General features: G+C 41.2%; 1 protein-coding gene and 1 pseudogene across 1 annotated transcript in view; both read left to right on the forward strand.

The window, feature by feature from the left end:
- VWA3B (von Willebrand factor A domain containing 3B) overlaps window positions 1-17,646 on the forward strand; it is a 493,423-nt gene that overhangs the window by 454,050 nt on the left and 21,727 nt on the right. Inside the window, exons 22-24 of the mRNA XM_006900716.1 lie at window positions 5,241-5,349; window positions 14,733-14,857; window positions 16,250-16,387. Of these exons, the coding sequence (XP_006900778.1) occupies window positions 5,241-5,349; window positions 14,733-14,857; window positions 16,250-16,387 (372 nt within the window). The remainder of the gene's footprint in view (window positions 1-5,240; window positions 5,350-14,732; window positions 14,858-16,249; window positions 16,388-17,646) is intronic.
- LOC102852203 lies at window positions 8,085-9,249 on the forward strand (annotated as a pseudogene).

Consider the following 17,646-nt stretch of genomic DNA (forward strand, 5'->3'; position numbering starts at 1 on the left):
AGTGACTCAGTGTATTCTTTCCATCTTCTTTTAATACTTCCTGGTTCATTTACTATTCTGCCTAAAGCATCCTTGATTATAGCAACTCGAGGTTTGAATATGTTCTTCAGTTCCTTGAGCTTAAGAAATGCTGAGTGAGTTTAGCCCTTTTGATTTTCTGACTCCAACTCCTTACACATTTCACTGTAATATTTTACTTTGTCATCCCATGCTGCCTTTTGAAATCTTCTATTCAACTCTTTAGTATCTTGAATTCTTCCCCTGCTTTGGCTTCTCTGCGCTCCTCTGAGTCTCTTCTGACATCCATCTTAGTCTTCTCTTCCTCTTCTGTCTTTGTAATGAAAGTTTGCACTCTTCTTGGATGATACCCTTAATATCCTCCCACAATTCATCTGGTCTTCGCTCATTTAGTGTTCAAGGCCTCAAACCTGTTCCTGAGATGGTTCTGAAATTCAGGTGGGATAGACACAAAATCATATTTTGGTTCCCGTGGACTTGGTTTAATTTTTTTCATCTTCAGCTTGAACTTGCATATGAATGGTCTATTCCACAATCAGCTCCTGGCCTAGTTTTCACAGCTGACATTGAGCTTCTCCAGCAGTTCTTTCCACAGATGTAATCAATCTCATTCCTATGCATACCATCAGGTGAAATCCATGTATATAACCTGCATTTTATGTCTCTTAACAAATAAATGTATTTGCAATGAATAAGTCATTGATTGTGCAAAATTCAGTCATCCTCTCTCTAGCTCCATTTCTGTCACCGAGTCCATGTTTTCCAACTACTGAGTCTTCTTCTCTGTTCCCAACTTTTGCATTCTAATCACCCATTATTATCAATGCATCTTGATTGCATGTTTGATCGATCTCCGACTGTAAAAGTTGGTAAAACTCTTCTATTTCCTCTTCCTTGTCTCTGGTTGTTGGTGCATATATCTGAATGATAGTAGTATTCATTGGCCTTCCATGTATGCATATGGATATTATCCTGTCACTCATAATATTGTACTTCAGATGGATCTAGCAATGACTTTCTTAACTATGAAAGCAACTCCATTTTTCCTCACCTTTTCATCTCCATAGTAATATATTATATGATCATCCGACTCAAAATGCCCCATGCCAGTGCATCTCATATCCCCAATGCCTAGTATGTCAATATTTATGCATTCCATTTCTTCCTTAACAGTATCTAATTTTCGTACATTAATGGTTCTCACATTTCATGTCCCAATCATTAGTGTCTGCTTACAACTTTTCCTTGCCACTATTATTTTTGTTTTATTGCTTACAACATTTTATTGAATATAATAAAATTCCTACTTTGGGGTTATTAAGTTTAATCATCTTCAGTTTCTCATTCACAAGAGAGTTACAGTAATGGCAATATCTTTTTTATCCCCTCATTATTTACTTACTTTTTTATTATCAGTCATTTCTGGCAGACAATTTAAAAGTCAGGATGATTTGTAAGTAGCCATTGTGGGCTCTAACAAAAGAAAATATAGTGGTTTTAACCTAAAATGCTTTTGAACATAAATGCAAAAGAAGATTATTTTCCCCTCAGGAGGCCTTTTACTATTTTTTTTAAAGAAATAAACCAAAAATTAACTTTCATATTTCCGATATCAAATAATCTTGGGAAAAATGTTATTTCTAAGTAAAACTTTTTCAAATAACAAATTGTATTCTTCTCTTTAAGACACCTTTGGTTCCAGTATATGTGCAGATGCTTTTATTCCCAACTTGATATTTCACTTTAATGAAATTTCATTTTTTATCCCTTTTTCACCACTACTATCATCGAGCTGCACAACCTTTGTCAACATTGTGCTCTTTCCAAAGGTTGACTATAGTCATTGAAAGAATTACTTCTTTCTAAAAGAATTCTTTCTAAGTGGTTGCAATTTTTAAGGCTAAGTCATAATTTAAGGGTATATGTCTTCCTTTAAAGTCTAGTGTGATATCTTGCCCAATTAAAATTTTAACATTCATCCACAGGATTTATATAGCAAAACTGTACCACAATTTAATTTGTTTTATGCTTGAGTTATTGTTTCCGTATAAATTCTGTATGTGTATATGGATATGATTTCTTTTTTTTCTTCATTTTTTAAAAAAAATTATTATTACTTTCAGTGAAAATTTACAGAGATTTTGGCTTTCCATTCATTCACTGTTGCACTTTTCTCCCCTTCCAACCCTCTCCCCTAGTACCCTACCCTCTTGGAAAAGTAAAAGAAAAATTCTTTCATTGTTTTATAATCCCTCCCCCAAGGTCCACTCCACTAGGCAGCCTTCACTCTGGACTCCTGTTATGATAAAAATACCTAATCACATATCCTTTTTAAACAGTTTTCTCCCTCATCTGTTTCAATGCAGTATACATTATTGAACCCATGTTTCTCAATCTCCCCCCCAACCCTGAGGTCAGTCCAGTTTTACAAGGAAGAGGAAATAGATTTTTACCAGCTTTTACAGTCGGAGATCGATCAAACATGCAATCAAGATGCATTGATAATAATGGGTGACTGGAATGCAAAAGTCGGGAACAAAGAAGAAGATTCAGTAGTTGGAAAACATGGACTCGGTGACAGAAATGGAGCTGGAGAGAGGATGATTGAATTTTGCACAATCAATGACTTATTCATTGCAAACACATAGTGGCACTATGCAGTATTTGTTCTCTTGTGACTAAGATACTTCACTGAGCATAATGTCTTCCAGGGTCACTCATTTTGAATAATGTTGCATAAGTTCCTTGTTTTTCAATTCCATTGTGTGAATATACCACAGCTTCTCTATCCATTTGTTTGTTGATGGGCACTTAGGTTGTTTCCAACTCCTTGCTATTGTGAACAAAGCCGTGATAAACATGGGTGTGCATATATCTGCTTGGATGTCAGTAATGGTCTCTTTGGGGTATATTCCCAGTAGTGTAATTGCTGGGTCAAATGGTATCTCTATTTGCAACTTTTTGAGAAAGTGCCATACCGCGTTCCACAGTGGTTGCACCATTTTGCACTTCCACCAACAGTGAATAAGGGTTTCTGTTTCTCCACAACCTCGCCAGTATTTGTTGTTTGCTGTTCTGTTAAATTTTGCTATTTTGACTGGGGAGAGATGATATCTCATAGTTGTTTTGATTTGCATCTCTCTTAGAGCTAGGGATTTTGAACATTTCTTCATGTGCTTTTTAGCCATCTGAATGTCTTTGGTAAGTGTCTGTTCGTATTACCTTTATCTTATTGTGGTGCTCAAGTATTTTATAAATTCTGGAGATAAGTCCCTTATCTGATACAACTTTTTCCCAGTCTGTGGCTTCCCTTTCTACCCTCTTGGAGAAGATTTTGGATGTGCATAGGGATTTGATTCTTAGCAGGTCTCATTCATCTATTTTATCTTCTCCTGGTTGTAGGTGTATATGGGTATGATTTCTAATTATTTTTTTTTCTGGAGAGCTTCCTATATTTTGGCCCTCTGCAAAGCTTCTGTCCTGAAATTTCCTTCCTTGCTCCCTTAGAATACAACATGCAGCTTCCTGGATTCTATGTAGTTTTGTTCTTTGGTGCTCTCATTTTGAGAGTGCTTTTTCATGAAATTTCCTAATATACAAAAAATGAGAGAAGAAAGATTCTGCACCTATGTGCATGATTGGAACAGTTTTTATTATTTCTCCTAATGTTAAATTTGTGGTTTGTCTGTCAATTTGGATTTAGAATTTCAGGTTAAAAATATTTTGTTTCAGAATTTTGATTGGAGTACCTCATTCCTTTTTAGTGTCCCTGTTGCCCACTCTGATTAAAATATTGTGCTTTCTGATGTTATGCCCCAAATCCAGTTCCCCCCAAGTCACCAAGGAGCCGACACCGATGCAAGGGCAAGAGGGAATTTATTTTAGATTCGAATCCGGGCCGCGTTCCAAACCGTGCCCATACAACAGGGAAGATGGCCGTGGCCCCGATTCTGGGCTGTCCTGCCTATTTAAAGGGGAAAGCCCGCGAAAACAGGGTGATACAGGATTGGCTGATGTTTGGGTGGGGGCTCTTTTCTCCCTTTCCCCACCGCTTTCAGTTTACTGCTCTAGAGGCACATATATATTTTAAAATGACATATTGGTTACAAAATGGAGTCCCTCAATGAAAGCTGCTGAAGATTGGTTTTTCTGTTGTAAGAACCATTCAGTGTTTTCTAATTCTAGGGAAGCAGCAAAAGTAGCCTTAGTTCTAAAGATTAAGCCATCTTTTTTCTCCGTTTAGAGACATAGCATAGTGTATTCTCCTTCTATTTTTGACTTATTATAAAAATTACAAGAGCAGAAATTGCTCTTATCATAAATATAACCTAGTTAACGTGATGATGTTGTTGTTAATTGCTGTCAAGCTGAGCATGACTCATCGTGACTATGAACAAAAGACCTTTCTATAACTATCATCATTTCCCCAAGTTCATAGAGTTGCCATAGGCATGTGGTTTAGGAAGTGGATCCCACTCCTGCTTCCAAATCTGTTTTACAACTGGGAGCTCCACCAAACTCTGTCCACATTGGGAAACCATTATGACAGCTGACACTCCAACGGCACAAGGTTCAGCATCACAGCAAACCCAGGTTACCTCAGTACAGCAAAAGACCGTAACTCCATTCTGTAATTAACATCATTTCTCATGTTCATAGAGTTTCTAGAGCCATCTGGTTTAGGAAGTTGATACCACTTCTGCTTCCAAATCTGAATCAATCTGGAAGCTTCTCCAAATATTGTTCATGATGGGTAACCATTATGGTATTAGTGTTCACCATCACAGAAACTCCAAGTTACTTCAGTACAGCAAATAGACAAATGACTGCTGTACCACTTAAAGAATGTTTATCCCAACATTAATAAGATAAACCAAGTAGACCCCCACCCTTGGGTCATTGTAGGCTAAATCGAGCAAATGTCCATCCAGCTGGCACCAGCTTGTGAAGGGAAAAAACCAAGAACACAAACCAAAACATTCCTTACATGACTTCCATTAAGACACAAGACACCCAACTTCTAGATTGGAACCACTCCAAAGGAACCTCCAGGACAGCGGCCCCTAATTAACAGTGAATAATTCAAACTGAGTTCATAGTATATGTATGTTCTGAATTATAATTCATGAAATAATCCTGAGTCACCCAGTGTCTGTTCCATTCACTGTCTACCTTGACATTTTATTATCAATCTTTACCATTTTGTGTTTTTTTAGCAACAGAAATCACAAGGAAGTAGTACAATAAAGAAAATAAAATCTAAAAGAGTGGATCCTCTTAAAGGCCAGAAGGTTATTGCAAGATGTGATGAAAATGGCTTTTATTTTCCAGGTATATGCTTTTATTTTTTAATATTCCTTTGCTAGTACTGGAGATCATAAGTTATCCAACTCTACTTTCCCTACAACACTGACATTTCATTAGTTAAACTGATGTATTCTACTTCTCAAATTGTTTGGTGATGATGATGTTTTTTTCCTCATATTTGTGACAAAAATTCAGAAAAATCTTAATTTTAACCTCTCATTTGTTTAGTAAACAAGTTTTTACTATATACCTACTGTGTTCCATGTATGTAATGTCCTCCAATATGTTGATCTTCATGGCGTTTACAGCCTAGTGAGATAAGGGAAATCAATAAGCAGTCAAGTAAGTTGAATGTGTAGTAAGTCAGACAGTACAGGATAGAAAAGAAGGCATCAAGAATGTCAGGGTGAAGATCACAGTTCTAAATATGTTGGTCATGGAAGAGCTGCCTGGAAAAGTGAAGATGAGGAAAGTTTTTAGGACAAGCAACAAGCTATGTAAGATTATCTAGGGGAGATAGTTTGAATATAGTAAAGAGTGGAACAGAGGCCTGAAGTGAAGTTAGACATGACTTACTGGAGGAATTAGCAGAGTGGCCCGGGTGGCTGGATCTGAGTGGTTTTCACAAGACTGCTCTGAAGACTTGATTTCTGAAAGAATCAAACATATGGAGTTCAATGAGAGGTAGAGGGGAAAAGTCTTGGAGAAAGTGGCAGTACTGTATATGAATATGTGTTGGGGTGAGGAAAAACAATATATCTGGATAAATAGAAGAGAGTTATACAGGAGTTAGAATACAGTGTTGTTGCTGCGCACCCTTGTGTTGGAACCAAACCCATAGCTGACACTCCAGCAGGTTTTTAGAGACAATAAATCACAGGAAGAGAGATTCCCCATCTTTCCCCTGTGGAGCAGCTGGTGGATTTGAACTTCATACCTTTGTGTTAGCAGTGTGATTCTTTATGACAAGCTGTGCTGCAATCCCAAAGGCATGCAGTTTGAATTCACCGGCAGCTCCACAAGGAGATGGGTGAGCAATCTCCTCCCATGCAATTTACTGCCTCTCAAAACCCTCTAGAGAGTCAGCTATGAGTTGGTTCCGGCTTGAAGGCAAACTACGAGTCACCAGAGTCCCTAGAATATAGTGTTGTTGTGTACCATAGAGTCGACCCATGTAGCTGACCCTCCAGTGGGTTTTCAGACGCAGTTAATTGCACAGGAGGAGACTGCCCATCCTTCCCCTGCGGAGTAGCTGATGGCCTTGAACTGCATGCCTTCAGAATTGCAGCACAGGGTTTTGCCACAAGACCACCAGAACTCCATATTGAAGGGTAAAAACAGTAAAGCTTTTCAAAGGGGAATAGAGGACTGTTTTATAATTAATCTTAAGTTTGAACTTTAAGGCCATTGAGAAGTATTGTTCAAAGCAAGGCAAAATACAATCATACTTGCAGTATATCCTTGCTGTATATAAAGACTAAATATGTATTTGATGTGGATTTGGTAGTGATACAGGACTGATGGTTAGGAAATTTGTTAGGAGGTAGTTGTTACCAGCAATAATGGCAGTGTTTTCTCCAAGACTGGAGAAAACACTGATGTATGTAAATATGGCCTCAATAAGATTAAGTGATTGACTGAGGAGGAGTGATGAAGGGAGAGAGGAGGAGTGGGCAGGGAAGATCTTGGGTCTCAGGCTTAAACCATAAAGTAGACAGTTGTGTCATCTTCACAGAGATGGTTCTGTGGGCAGGGTTGAATGTAGGCTTTATCAAGGACATAATAAATTGTAGGAATATGAGAGCTACCCAACTGAAGATGTCAAGAGAGGCAACTAGATACTTATAATGTGGGGAGGAGAGCTCCACCTTTGTGGAGCTTCAGTACAGAAATGGTCATTGGAATTTTAGGAAGAAATCTATGGGGGAAAGAGGACCTGAGGGGGGATCTATAAGGCAAAAAATAGGCTGTTAGTTTAGAAATAGAGCAAGTGGTATCCATTAACCATCAGTTAAAGACTAATTCAATAGTGCCTAACAACAATGAATAAGAATACATTCAATTACATTTAATTAAATCTTTATTTTAAGGAAGACATGTAAAAAATACACCAGCAAGGTTTGTTGTGGGTTCGTTTTTGTTTTTTTTTTTTATTCCCAGCAGACATGTATGTAGAACTGAAAACTGGAATGTTTTCTTTCAAATCTGGTGACTATGCCTTAAAATTAATTGGTTGGGAATAAGTATTGATCTGAGCATTTGGAATGAGCTCCTATGCTGGGGTGGGCGGGGAACCCTCTTTACAAGGAAGGGCTGGCAAATCTCTGAAGTCGAATTTGCTGACACATGACTGTTGCAAACCATACTGCTTGAGAAGCTTTTTATTTACTGAATTTGAGTTGTTAGAAGCTGATCCGAGACTAATTTGACGTGCAAATAATAGTACTGAAATATATTGGATTCCAAATTGCTGGGTTAGGACTTCAGATCAGTTTATCGGCCATAGTTCCAGAGAAAAGCAGAACAGCTCAGTCTTTTAACCAGCAACATCCCTAGATGATGGGAAAATGCAAAAGACTTTCTGTTATTCATCTGGTGGGGGGAGCAGAGGGTTTAGAGCCAAAATTAGAAGATTTTTTTTTTAAAATATCATGACATGACCCCGCACTGTGCTGTTTGCACTTACTTGTCCTTAGCTCCATCCTGCCTCTGGCCGCTGCCCTCCTGCCTCTGGCTGCTGCCCTCCTGCCTCCCCGACCATGGCTCTGATTCACTCTGGTCGTGTCCTTTCCGGGGCTGCCGCAGCCTTCTACCCAGGCCTCACCGCCTAGGCTTCTGCCAGAGCCAGCTCTTGGTGGGCCCACGTGGAGATGGGGCCCCAGATCCCATCCTGGGAGTCACAGAAGCTTTTGAGAGAGATACCAACAGCAGAAAGATGAACCTGGGAGTTTGGGGCCTACCGAGACGATAACGGAAAGCCTTACGTGCTTCCTAGTGTCCAGAAGGCAGAAGCTCAGATTACTGCAAAAAATCTGGACAGGGAATACCTCCCCATTGGAGGACTGGCAGACTTTTGTAAGGCGTCTGCAGAACTGACCCTGGGTGAAAACAGCGAGGTGTTGACAAGTGGCAGGTATATCACCGTGCAGACCATTTCTGGAACCGGGGCATTAAGGATTAGAGCTAGTTTTCTGCAAAGATTCTTTAAGTTCAGCCGAGATGTCTTCCTGCCCAAACCGTCCTGGGGGAACCACACGTCCATCTTCAGGGATGCTGGCGGTTATCGATACTACGACCCCAAGACTTGTGGCTTTGACTTAACAGGTGCTATCGAAGACATTTCGAAAATGCCAGAGCAAAGTGTTCTTCTGCACGCCTGTGATCACAACCCCACAGGAGTGGACCCTCGTCCTGAGCAGTGGAAGGATGCCTGGGCCATACGCCACTTCATCAAACAGGGCATCGATGTTTGTCTCTGCCAGTCGTACGCCAAGAACATGGGCTTATACGGTGAGCATGTAGGGGCCTTCACCATGGTGTGTGCGGATGCTGATACGGCCAAAAGGGTGGAATCACAGTTGAAAATCTTGATCCGTCCAATGTATTCCAACCCTCCTCTCAACGGAGCCCAGATTAACTCGACTATTCTGACCGCAGGAAGTGAAAGGCATGGCCCACCGCATCATTAGCATGCGGACCCAGCTGGTGTCCAACCTCAGGAAGGAGGTCTCCTCCCACAACTGGCAGCACATCACTGACCAGATCCGCATATTTTGTTTCACGGGGCTCAAGCCCGAGCAGGTGGAGCGGCTCACCAAAGAATTCTCCATCTACATGACCAAGGGCGGCCACATCTTCGTGGCAGTTGTCACCTCTGGCAATGTGGGCTACCTTGCCCATGCAATTCACGAGGTCACCAAGTAATTTCTCTGATCGGAAGGAACAGGGACAGCCTGTCCGTTTTCAGCCTCTGCTGTGAGATGCACAAGGGAGACCGGGGAGGGTGGGTGATGATTAGCAGATTGTTTATTTCAACCACAACACTTAACATTCAGCCATTGAATGTGTTTCCCTGAAAAGATCATGTAGTGAAATAGGGCAGAGGCATCGGTGGCTGGTGGCTGGACATTTGTGGCTCCAAAACCAAACTCTTCTCCCCCTTATCCCCACACCCACCCCAATCCTTTTATCTCCAGCTTTCCCAAAAGAGTTTACATGTGTAAGAAAGTCAGAGCCAAAAATCTGTCATTCACACCATTGCAATATTTCAGAAGCTTTAACTTGAGCACCTTGCATGCTAAGGGTTCCTCTGTTCACCAACATGAGAAATAACACATATGAGAGAATTTGTGAGAAGACCTAGTGTTGACATTAGCAATTGGTTAGTTGGCTTTGTGTTTGCCCTTCCTAAAGATAGCACCGTTCAGAAATCGTGTTTGATGAAATGCACTGAGTCCTCTGTTGGTACGTCAAAGATAATAAAATAGACCTTTTCCTTGTCTTATTTAAAAAGGAAGGCTCTCCTTTTTACCACCTGTAGGCAGTTGAAATCTCCCCTCGTAATCCTTATCATTCATTTTTCTTTTCCTCTGACACAAAGATCCATCATCATTAGCCTAAAACCTTAACTTGTCTATGCCAGCCTAGATTTTCTTCCAGTCTATTGACCCCCTTCTATCAGGATTGATTTTGAGAATGAAGAACATCATTTAATGCTCTTGCCATCTCCTCCAGTAGAGAATAATAGAGGCGTGCGCTTTGACTTACACCTCCTCTCCAATCATTGTTTCATTCTCTCTGTCAGAACACCACCTCTGCCGATAGAGACCTGTCCTATCTTGGCTGAGAGTGGATGTACAGTTACTCACCCCGGGTGAAGCAGGCAGCTCACAGCACCAGGAGACATGGGGTGCTGAACTTAGTGTGTGTGCCAGTCAGGCTCAGGCTTCCCCCTGGAAAAGATGACCACCATCTGCTCTAATCATGTAGATTTACTGCAGCTTGATTTCTCTGTTACAATAAAATCACCGTAGAAAAAAATAAAAATAAAAAATCAAGACATAAGCAGTAGAAGCAAGAAGAATGTTCAGGTCTTGAGCAATAACTGGGCAAGCCTAATCTGAGCCCTCTAGTCCTAAACAGCACCATCAACAAGGAACACATTAAAGCTGGTTTTAAAGTCAGTGTGTAAAAAACTGCTCTTATTTCTGGAGATAGAAAAGTTTCACATTTCTAGTGATTATACCAAAAAAAAGGAACATATAATTCAAAGGTGGGAAAACCTCACATACTTTGGGTATCTTGCTAGAAGAGGCTATTCCTTGGAGAGAGACATGAGGCTGGGAAGGGTGAAAGCTCAGCAAAGGAGAGGAAGACCCTCAACCAGGTTGATTGACAAGGTGACTTCCATAATGGGCTCTTGTGTGTCAGGAAGTGTGAAGGTGGCACAAGATTGAACTGGGTTCAGATATTTTGATATAGGGTCATTATACATCGTACTTGACTCAACAGCACCTTACAACAATATAATTGAAAGAACTATGCGATTGCAGTGAAATATTCTGCAAACATGTTCTGGAGGGAGGGGCTAGTGGTAGTTCAGAGGTAGAATTCTTACCTTCCAGATATGACACTAACCAGTTCCTGTCCACTGCAGCACAGTGCTGTAGTGGAGACTGCTCATTCCTCACCCATGGAGCAGCTGGTGGATTCAAACTGCATGCCTTTGGGATTGCAGAGAAACTTCATACCACTAGACTACCAGAGGTATTTTACTACCAATGAAAAGGTACCCATCTTGAATCCACCAGGTACTCTGTGGGAGAAAGATGGGGTTTACTGCCTCTGAAAAGTCAGTTATGGGTGGGTTCTGACAACAGTACACAAAAGCAACCTCTCATCTATTGATATAGGGCTGTTTCTCACCCATAACAACTCTAAAGGACAGGTCAAACTGGTCCATGTTTCCTTAGCTGTAATCTTTATAAAAGCAGATTGCCTCACCTCTTTCCCCACAAAGTGGCTGGTGAATTCAAACTACCAACCTTAAAACTAGTAGATGAATTCTTAACTACTGCATTACCAGAACTCCTCCTACTAGAAGTAAAGTAAAAACCTATAATCCATTGCTCTTTAGTTGCTTTTTTTTATCATGGAAAACCTTTCATTGAGTTTCTGAGTCAGTACATCTTTTGCTGTTGTTGTTGTTGTTAAGTGCAGTCAAGTTGTATCTACTCATAGCAACCCTATGAACAAAAGACCTGAACACTTGTACAACTTTTGTTGTTTCTCCATGTTCGTGGAGTTTCCGGAGGCAAGCCATTTCGGAAGTGAATGCCACTCCTGCTTCCAAGCTTGTTTTAATCGGGGAGCTCCACCAAACACTGTCCAGTATGGGTAGCCATTATTGCATTTGACACATCAGTGTCACAGTGTTCAGCATCACAGCAACCACAAGTTACCTCTGTACAGCAAATGGACACACCAGTGCTATACTTAGAAGAGTGTTTGACAAAAAACAATTAAAACCAGGCCTGAGGACCACAGATTAAAATCACCCACCTTTGGTTTGGTAGCATCACTTTCTATCCACTAAGCCAACATCATCTTTAAAGCAGGAGATTAACACATCTTTATCTCAGCCAGCAGCTGGTGGGTTCATACTGCCAGCCTTACAGTTAGCAAATACATAGTACATAGTGTACTATGCCATCAGGGCTCCTACTCATAAAAAACTCAAACACATTGCAGTAGAGTTGAACCTGACTCATAGCTTACCCAACAGCAGGTTTTTTGAGGCTGTAAATTGCTCCGTGATTCAAGCCATAGTCTTTCCAGCTCTCTGCTGAACTGGACTGGCAAAAGAACAAACAGATAGTTCTTAGAGAGAGTGTAACCAGGGTGCTCCTTAGAGTCAAAGATAGTGAAGCTTCACCTCACATACTTTGAGCATATTCCTTGCTAGGAAGCATCATGCTTGGAAAGGTGGAGGGTTAGCGAAAGAGAAGAAGACCCTTAATGGGATGGAGTGATATCATGACTGCAGCAGATGGTCTCAAGCATGTTTGAGATAATGACAGGACTGGGTTCAGATCTGTTCATTGGGTCACTATGAGTCATACTCGATGGAACTTAATAACAACAACAAATTGTTCCCATTCCAGCTTAAGAAGGGAACTCTGGTGGCCTAATGTTAAGAAGCTGTGCTACAATCCCAAAGGCATGTGGTTCAGATCCACCAGCTGCAGCACGGCAGAAAGATGGTCAATCTCCTACGTGATTAACTACCCCTGAAAACCACTGGAGAGTCAGCTATGGATCAGTTCTGATTTGATGGTACACAGCAACAACTACTAAAAACATTAAATTCATTGCCATTGAATCAGACCCAACTCGTAACTGACCCAACAGGAGGCTTGTGGAGGCTGTAAATTACATGAGAGGAGATTACCCATCCTTCTTTGTGGAGAAAAATCCACTACCATGGATTTTACTTTGACTTAAGAGACTCTCCATTAAATGTCTAGGTTATCAATCTCTACAGGAGGGGATTGTTTTTCACAGAGGTATTGATAGATTCCAGCTGTCATCTTCAACTTAGCAGGCCAGCACACAACCCACTAAACCGCCAGGGTTCCTCATCCTACTGGGAGTAGTCGTCCTTACTTGTTTTCATATTAGAAGTGATTTCTAAAAAGCATTATTCCTTTTTCTGATTAAAATGTCAGAGACAGTTTATGCTGGAAAACATGTGGATAATGTTTAAAGACATTTTGCAAAACGCATTTAATGTTTTAGCCCACTCAAAGGCAAAAACTATTTTTCATTGTGTGTGTGTATCTGTGCTATTTCATAAATTTGGCCACTTAAAACGAGAAACATGGACTCAAGATGACAATTCACAGCTGTCTCTCTGCCATAGAAAGGACATGGAGGATTGCCAAGGCAAGTGTTAGAGAGTGGCAGACACAGAACCTTTGGGAGCCAAGTGAGAACATATACATGTTTGTCTCTGGGTGGCATTCCATATGCAGCTGTCACTTCCATTTGAAAATTCCATGTCAAAATTTCCTCTTAATACTCAGAGTCCTGTCTTAATGGGAAATGAATTTCAACTAATAAAAATAACAAAAAAATATGAATCTCAACACAGGTCTTTTCTTTTTTAACACTATTATAATAAAATCTTTGAGTATATAAAGAAATCTTTTTGAGCTTTAGGAATTAAAAAAAACACACCTCCTTGCTTTTTAAAAATTTTTGGTTGTATATTTGAGGGTTTGCAGCAGAAGTTTAAGGATTGCAGCCTTCAATATAGACTGAAGCTTAACATCAAGAAAACAAAGATTCTCACCACTGGGCCAATTGGAAACATCATGATAGATGGTGAAGAAATTGAGATTGTTGACAGCTTCAGTTTGCTTGGCCCCAGCAACCAGGAAATTAAAAGAAAAATTGCATTGGGAAAGTCTGCTGTCAGAGACCTCTCCAAGGTACCTGAGAAGCAACAATGTCAGTCTGGAGACTAAGATGCACCTGATACAGGCCATGGCCTTTGCAATCACTTGCTATGCTTCAGAGAGATGGAAAATGATTAGGGATGATAGAAGGAGAATTGATGCCTGTGAGCTGTGGTGCTGGAGAAGAGTATTGAATATACCATGGACTGCTAGGAGAACAAACAAGTTCGTCCTGGAGAGGGTGAAGCCAGACTGCTCCTTGGAGGCAGGGATTCTGAAACTTCGTCTGACATGCTTTGGAGGGTGGAGGGACAGTGCAGAAGAGGAAGACCCTCAGTGAAATGGATTGATTTCGTCACTGGGGTGTGGGGATAGGCGTGTCAGAGACAGTAAGATTGACAAGGGATAGAGCAAGGTGTAGGGCTGTTGTACACAGGGTCGCTATGAGACGCAAGCGACTCAAAGGCACATACAACAACAAACAACATATTTGAGGGAAGCTGAACTGTCCAACTTACTTACCTTTCAGTTTATATTTTATTTTACTTTTTTAATTTAACATCTCTCCTATGTTCTACAGAAGTAATGGGAATAGAATAAAGAAATCTGATGAGTGGAAGAGGAGAGGAGGTGTCCAGAGTGAGGGTTTGCCCTTTCAGGACTGATGCCCAATAAGATGGTTGCTGGTGAACAAGCCACAGACATGCTCTCAACTTCCCTCATCTGTGTGTGCTCCTGACCAAGCACTGTGCTAATCCATTTTGAGCTGTTCAGCCCTAGTGCATCAGACCTCTTTACCCAGAAGAGAAATCAAAGAGAACACTTATTTAAACAGTCAAAGTGTCATCATTTAGGGCCATACTGTAAATAGGATGAAGCAAACTTGAAAAAGTAGAAATTTGCCTTTATAGGTTTGTTTGCGTTTTTTTTCCCTCCTAATCATTCCAGGCGTTGTGAAGAAGTGTGTGAGTCCTACCCATGCACTGGTGGGCTTCAAGTATGGAGACACCAAAGTCGTGCCCACCTCGTTCATCACACCTATTGGAGGCGCCATGCCCTGCCCCATGCTCCAGGTACCTGTACCAATGACCACTCATTACCATTCACAGTATTTTGAATAACAGTGGATAGCAAGACCACAGTTTCATGTACTCTGCTGGGCACCCAGTTGCTTCTCTGGGAAGCCTGTGTTGGGACCAGAGCAGTATTTCCAGGCTCCTTCCTAATCCTGTGACTCATTCATTGTGTGGCATTGTCTTTGCTTGTAAATCAGATCAGCGGACTTCCTGTTATGTAGCTCATGGTTGTGTGGACTTGGCTTGTGTTTCACAAGACAACTGTAGGTGCTGGGGGAAGGGAGTTGCTGTGAGCTATGAGTGCAACTTTATTCTAATGCTTGTAATAGCAAAATGTTCTATTAAAATTAACCTAATAGCAAGGACAGCTGTTGTGTGTTGCCAGTTAGTCCATTTTAACTCGTAGCGACCCCATGGGACAGAGTAGAAGGGTTCTATACAATTTTCTAGGCTGTAGTCTTTATGTTGAAAGTGAGCAAATAACCATGTCTTTCTTGTGGTACCATGAGACGAGTTCACCATTCTTTTGGTTCACAATCAAGTCCCTAACTACAATAGAACCAGATAGTGCTTGTCTTGATGTTGTCGTCAGCTGATGCCAGAGTAATACAGTTAGCCCCTAATTTTCAGTTCACAGATGAGCCAGAGTGGAATGTTCTCCTCTGTTTATAAACCCATAAAAACTGGGCATGGCTGTCAAGCCACTTCCTGCTATCTTCCTCCCCATACCAAGGCTGAGGAGTAACCAACCTCTAAGGCAATGTGGGGGAATGTCTCCTAGGGCTCCACTTTCTTTGTTTCTCAGACAGTGTGAGCCAGGCGGAAAGTCAGGATGTTTGTGTGGTGCTGTTTCTGCCTTGGCCCTGAAGAGTCCTCACACCTGTCAACACAAGGATTTGCTAACATTATCCACTTGAGCCCTTTACTGTGGGAGGCTGTCTCTTGGTAACTTTCCCCACAAGTCGTAGCTGAAGACTTGGGAACAGCACTGAACAAACCTGCTCTGTTCCTGTCTGGTCGGTCCTCAGCCATCCTGTCAGGTCTCTGGAAGATGCCTCCTTAGTTGTTATGTTAAACACTTCAGATTCCTTCGTGGTTTCTAGACCCTCACCATTTTCCTCATTGTCCCTTGAATCCTTTGCCACTTCTGTCAGGTCTCCTGAAAAAGCAGCTTCCTCCAGAATTCTCAAGGAGTCCAGAAAGGAATGAAACTAGTTTCTCTTTACTAAGTATGCTTAATAGACTAGAAAAAAACCCTGAAAAAACAAACCACAGCACTCATATTTGGATTTTAGGCTCAGTACTTCTTCATCATCTTAGAGTATTGTTACGAATTGTCTGTAACCTCTCTAAGCTAATACTTGCTTTGACATATGTCCTTATCTACAGGTTGGAGATTATGTATTTGCCAAAATTGTGATACCCAAAGGATTTGACTTCTATGTCCCTGCTATTGTCATAGCACTTCCAAATCAGGATGTGCCAGAAGATAAATTCTACACAGTTTTGAAGTGCAACAACCGGAAAGTAAGTTGATCTTCATTTAGCAGTGAACTTTCTGCTAGCTTCTGGCTAGGCAGGAAGCTAGTTTTATTTGTTTGTTTTAATTTTTGCCCCTTTTCTGGGTAATACTCAGTTCCTCCTGATACTGCTAAATGTCATGAAGGAGCCACTTCCTCACTGTATCTACATCTTCCCTCTAGTTTGGATTCTGAGCTTTGTACAGCATACCACCTGCCCTGACTAAGATCGTCATGGCCACATACTCCTGCACTGATAGTCTTTGACTCTCACTCCATCTGATGGAGCTACAGGATTCCACATCTGGGATGCTCAGCCCTAGTAGCACCAGTGCCATCCTGGGATTCTTGCAGTAGTACTATATCTCCCTTCCTACTTCTCAGATTGCTTCTGCCTTGTTTAAGTTCCTTTAATAGTTCCATAGGTGCTGGCTTCTCTTCAAGCTACTCCAGGCCTCTCCCTTTCTGCCTCCTCATGACCATTCATGGTGGGCCATCTTGGAGAATTTTTTTGCCAGTGATAGCCATTTCATGCCTGCCCTACATGCCAACTATACCTACCTTTCTAAGTGGGCTCTACTAGGCCTCTACCTCTGAACAAGCCATAGGCATCTCAAACTCAAGATCTCAACTTTTCTCTCATGTGCATTCTTTCTGCTGTCCCTGTATCAGGAATGCCACCAACTGATTCCTCATTTCACACTTGACTATGAGCCACCCAAAGGGGAGCCAGGAGTGTGGCCTGGTGAGGAAACATAACATAGAACAAAGCAGAAGGAGCAGAGATTTTACAGCAATAATAAAATATCTGCAACTAGATTTCTTAATATAAATATATCCTTTGGTGGCAGGGAAGTTGCTTCTCATCTTTGACCCTCAGTTTTATCACTTATGGAAAAGGCAGAAAATATAAGTAAATATATGTATGTTGTTGGAAGTAGGAGTGACGTCCACTTCCTAAACAGCATGCTTCTGGAAACTCAGTGAACTTTGAAAATGATGATAGTTGTCTTTCTCTTGGGCTTGGATCAGGCGGCATCCAAGTTCTGTCGCTCAGCCATGGCCAAAATCAAGGCTCGGCACCTTCGCGGAAAGAAGAAGGAGGAGCTGTTAAAACAGCTGGACGATCTGAAGGTGGAGCTTTCCCAGCTGCGTCGCCAAAGTGACAAGCGGGGAGAAGGGTGCAACAATGAATGAATGGAATTCCAAAATCTCTGTAGATGTTCATTGAAATGAAAAATAAACAACCTAAATTTAAAAAAAAAA

The sequence above is a fragment of the Elephantulus edwardii genome, unplaced genomic scaffold (genome assembly GCF_000299155.1).
Source record: "Elephantulus edwardii isolate Elephantulus edwardi_28Jun2011 unplaced genomic scaffold, EleEdw1.0 scaffold00291, whole genome shotgun sequence".
In the NCBI taxonomy this organism is placed as follows: Eukaryota; Metazoa; Chordata; class Mammalia; order Macroscelidea; family Macroscelididae; genus Elephantulus; species Elephantulus edwardii.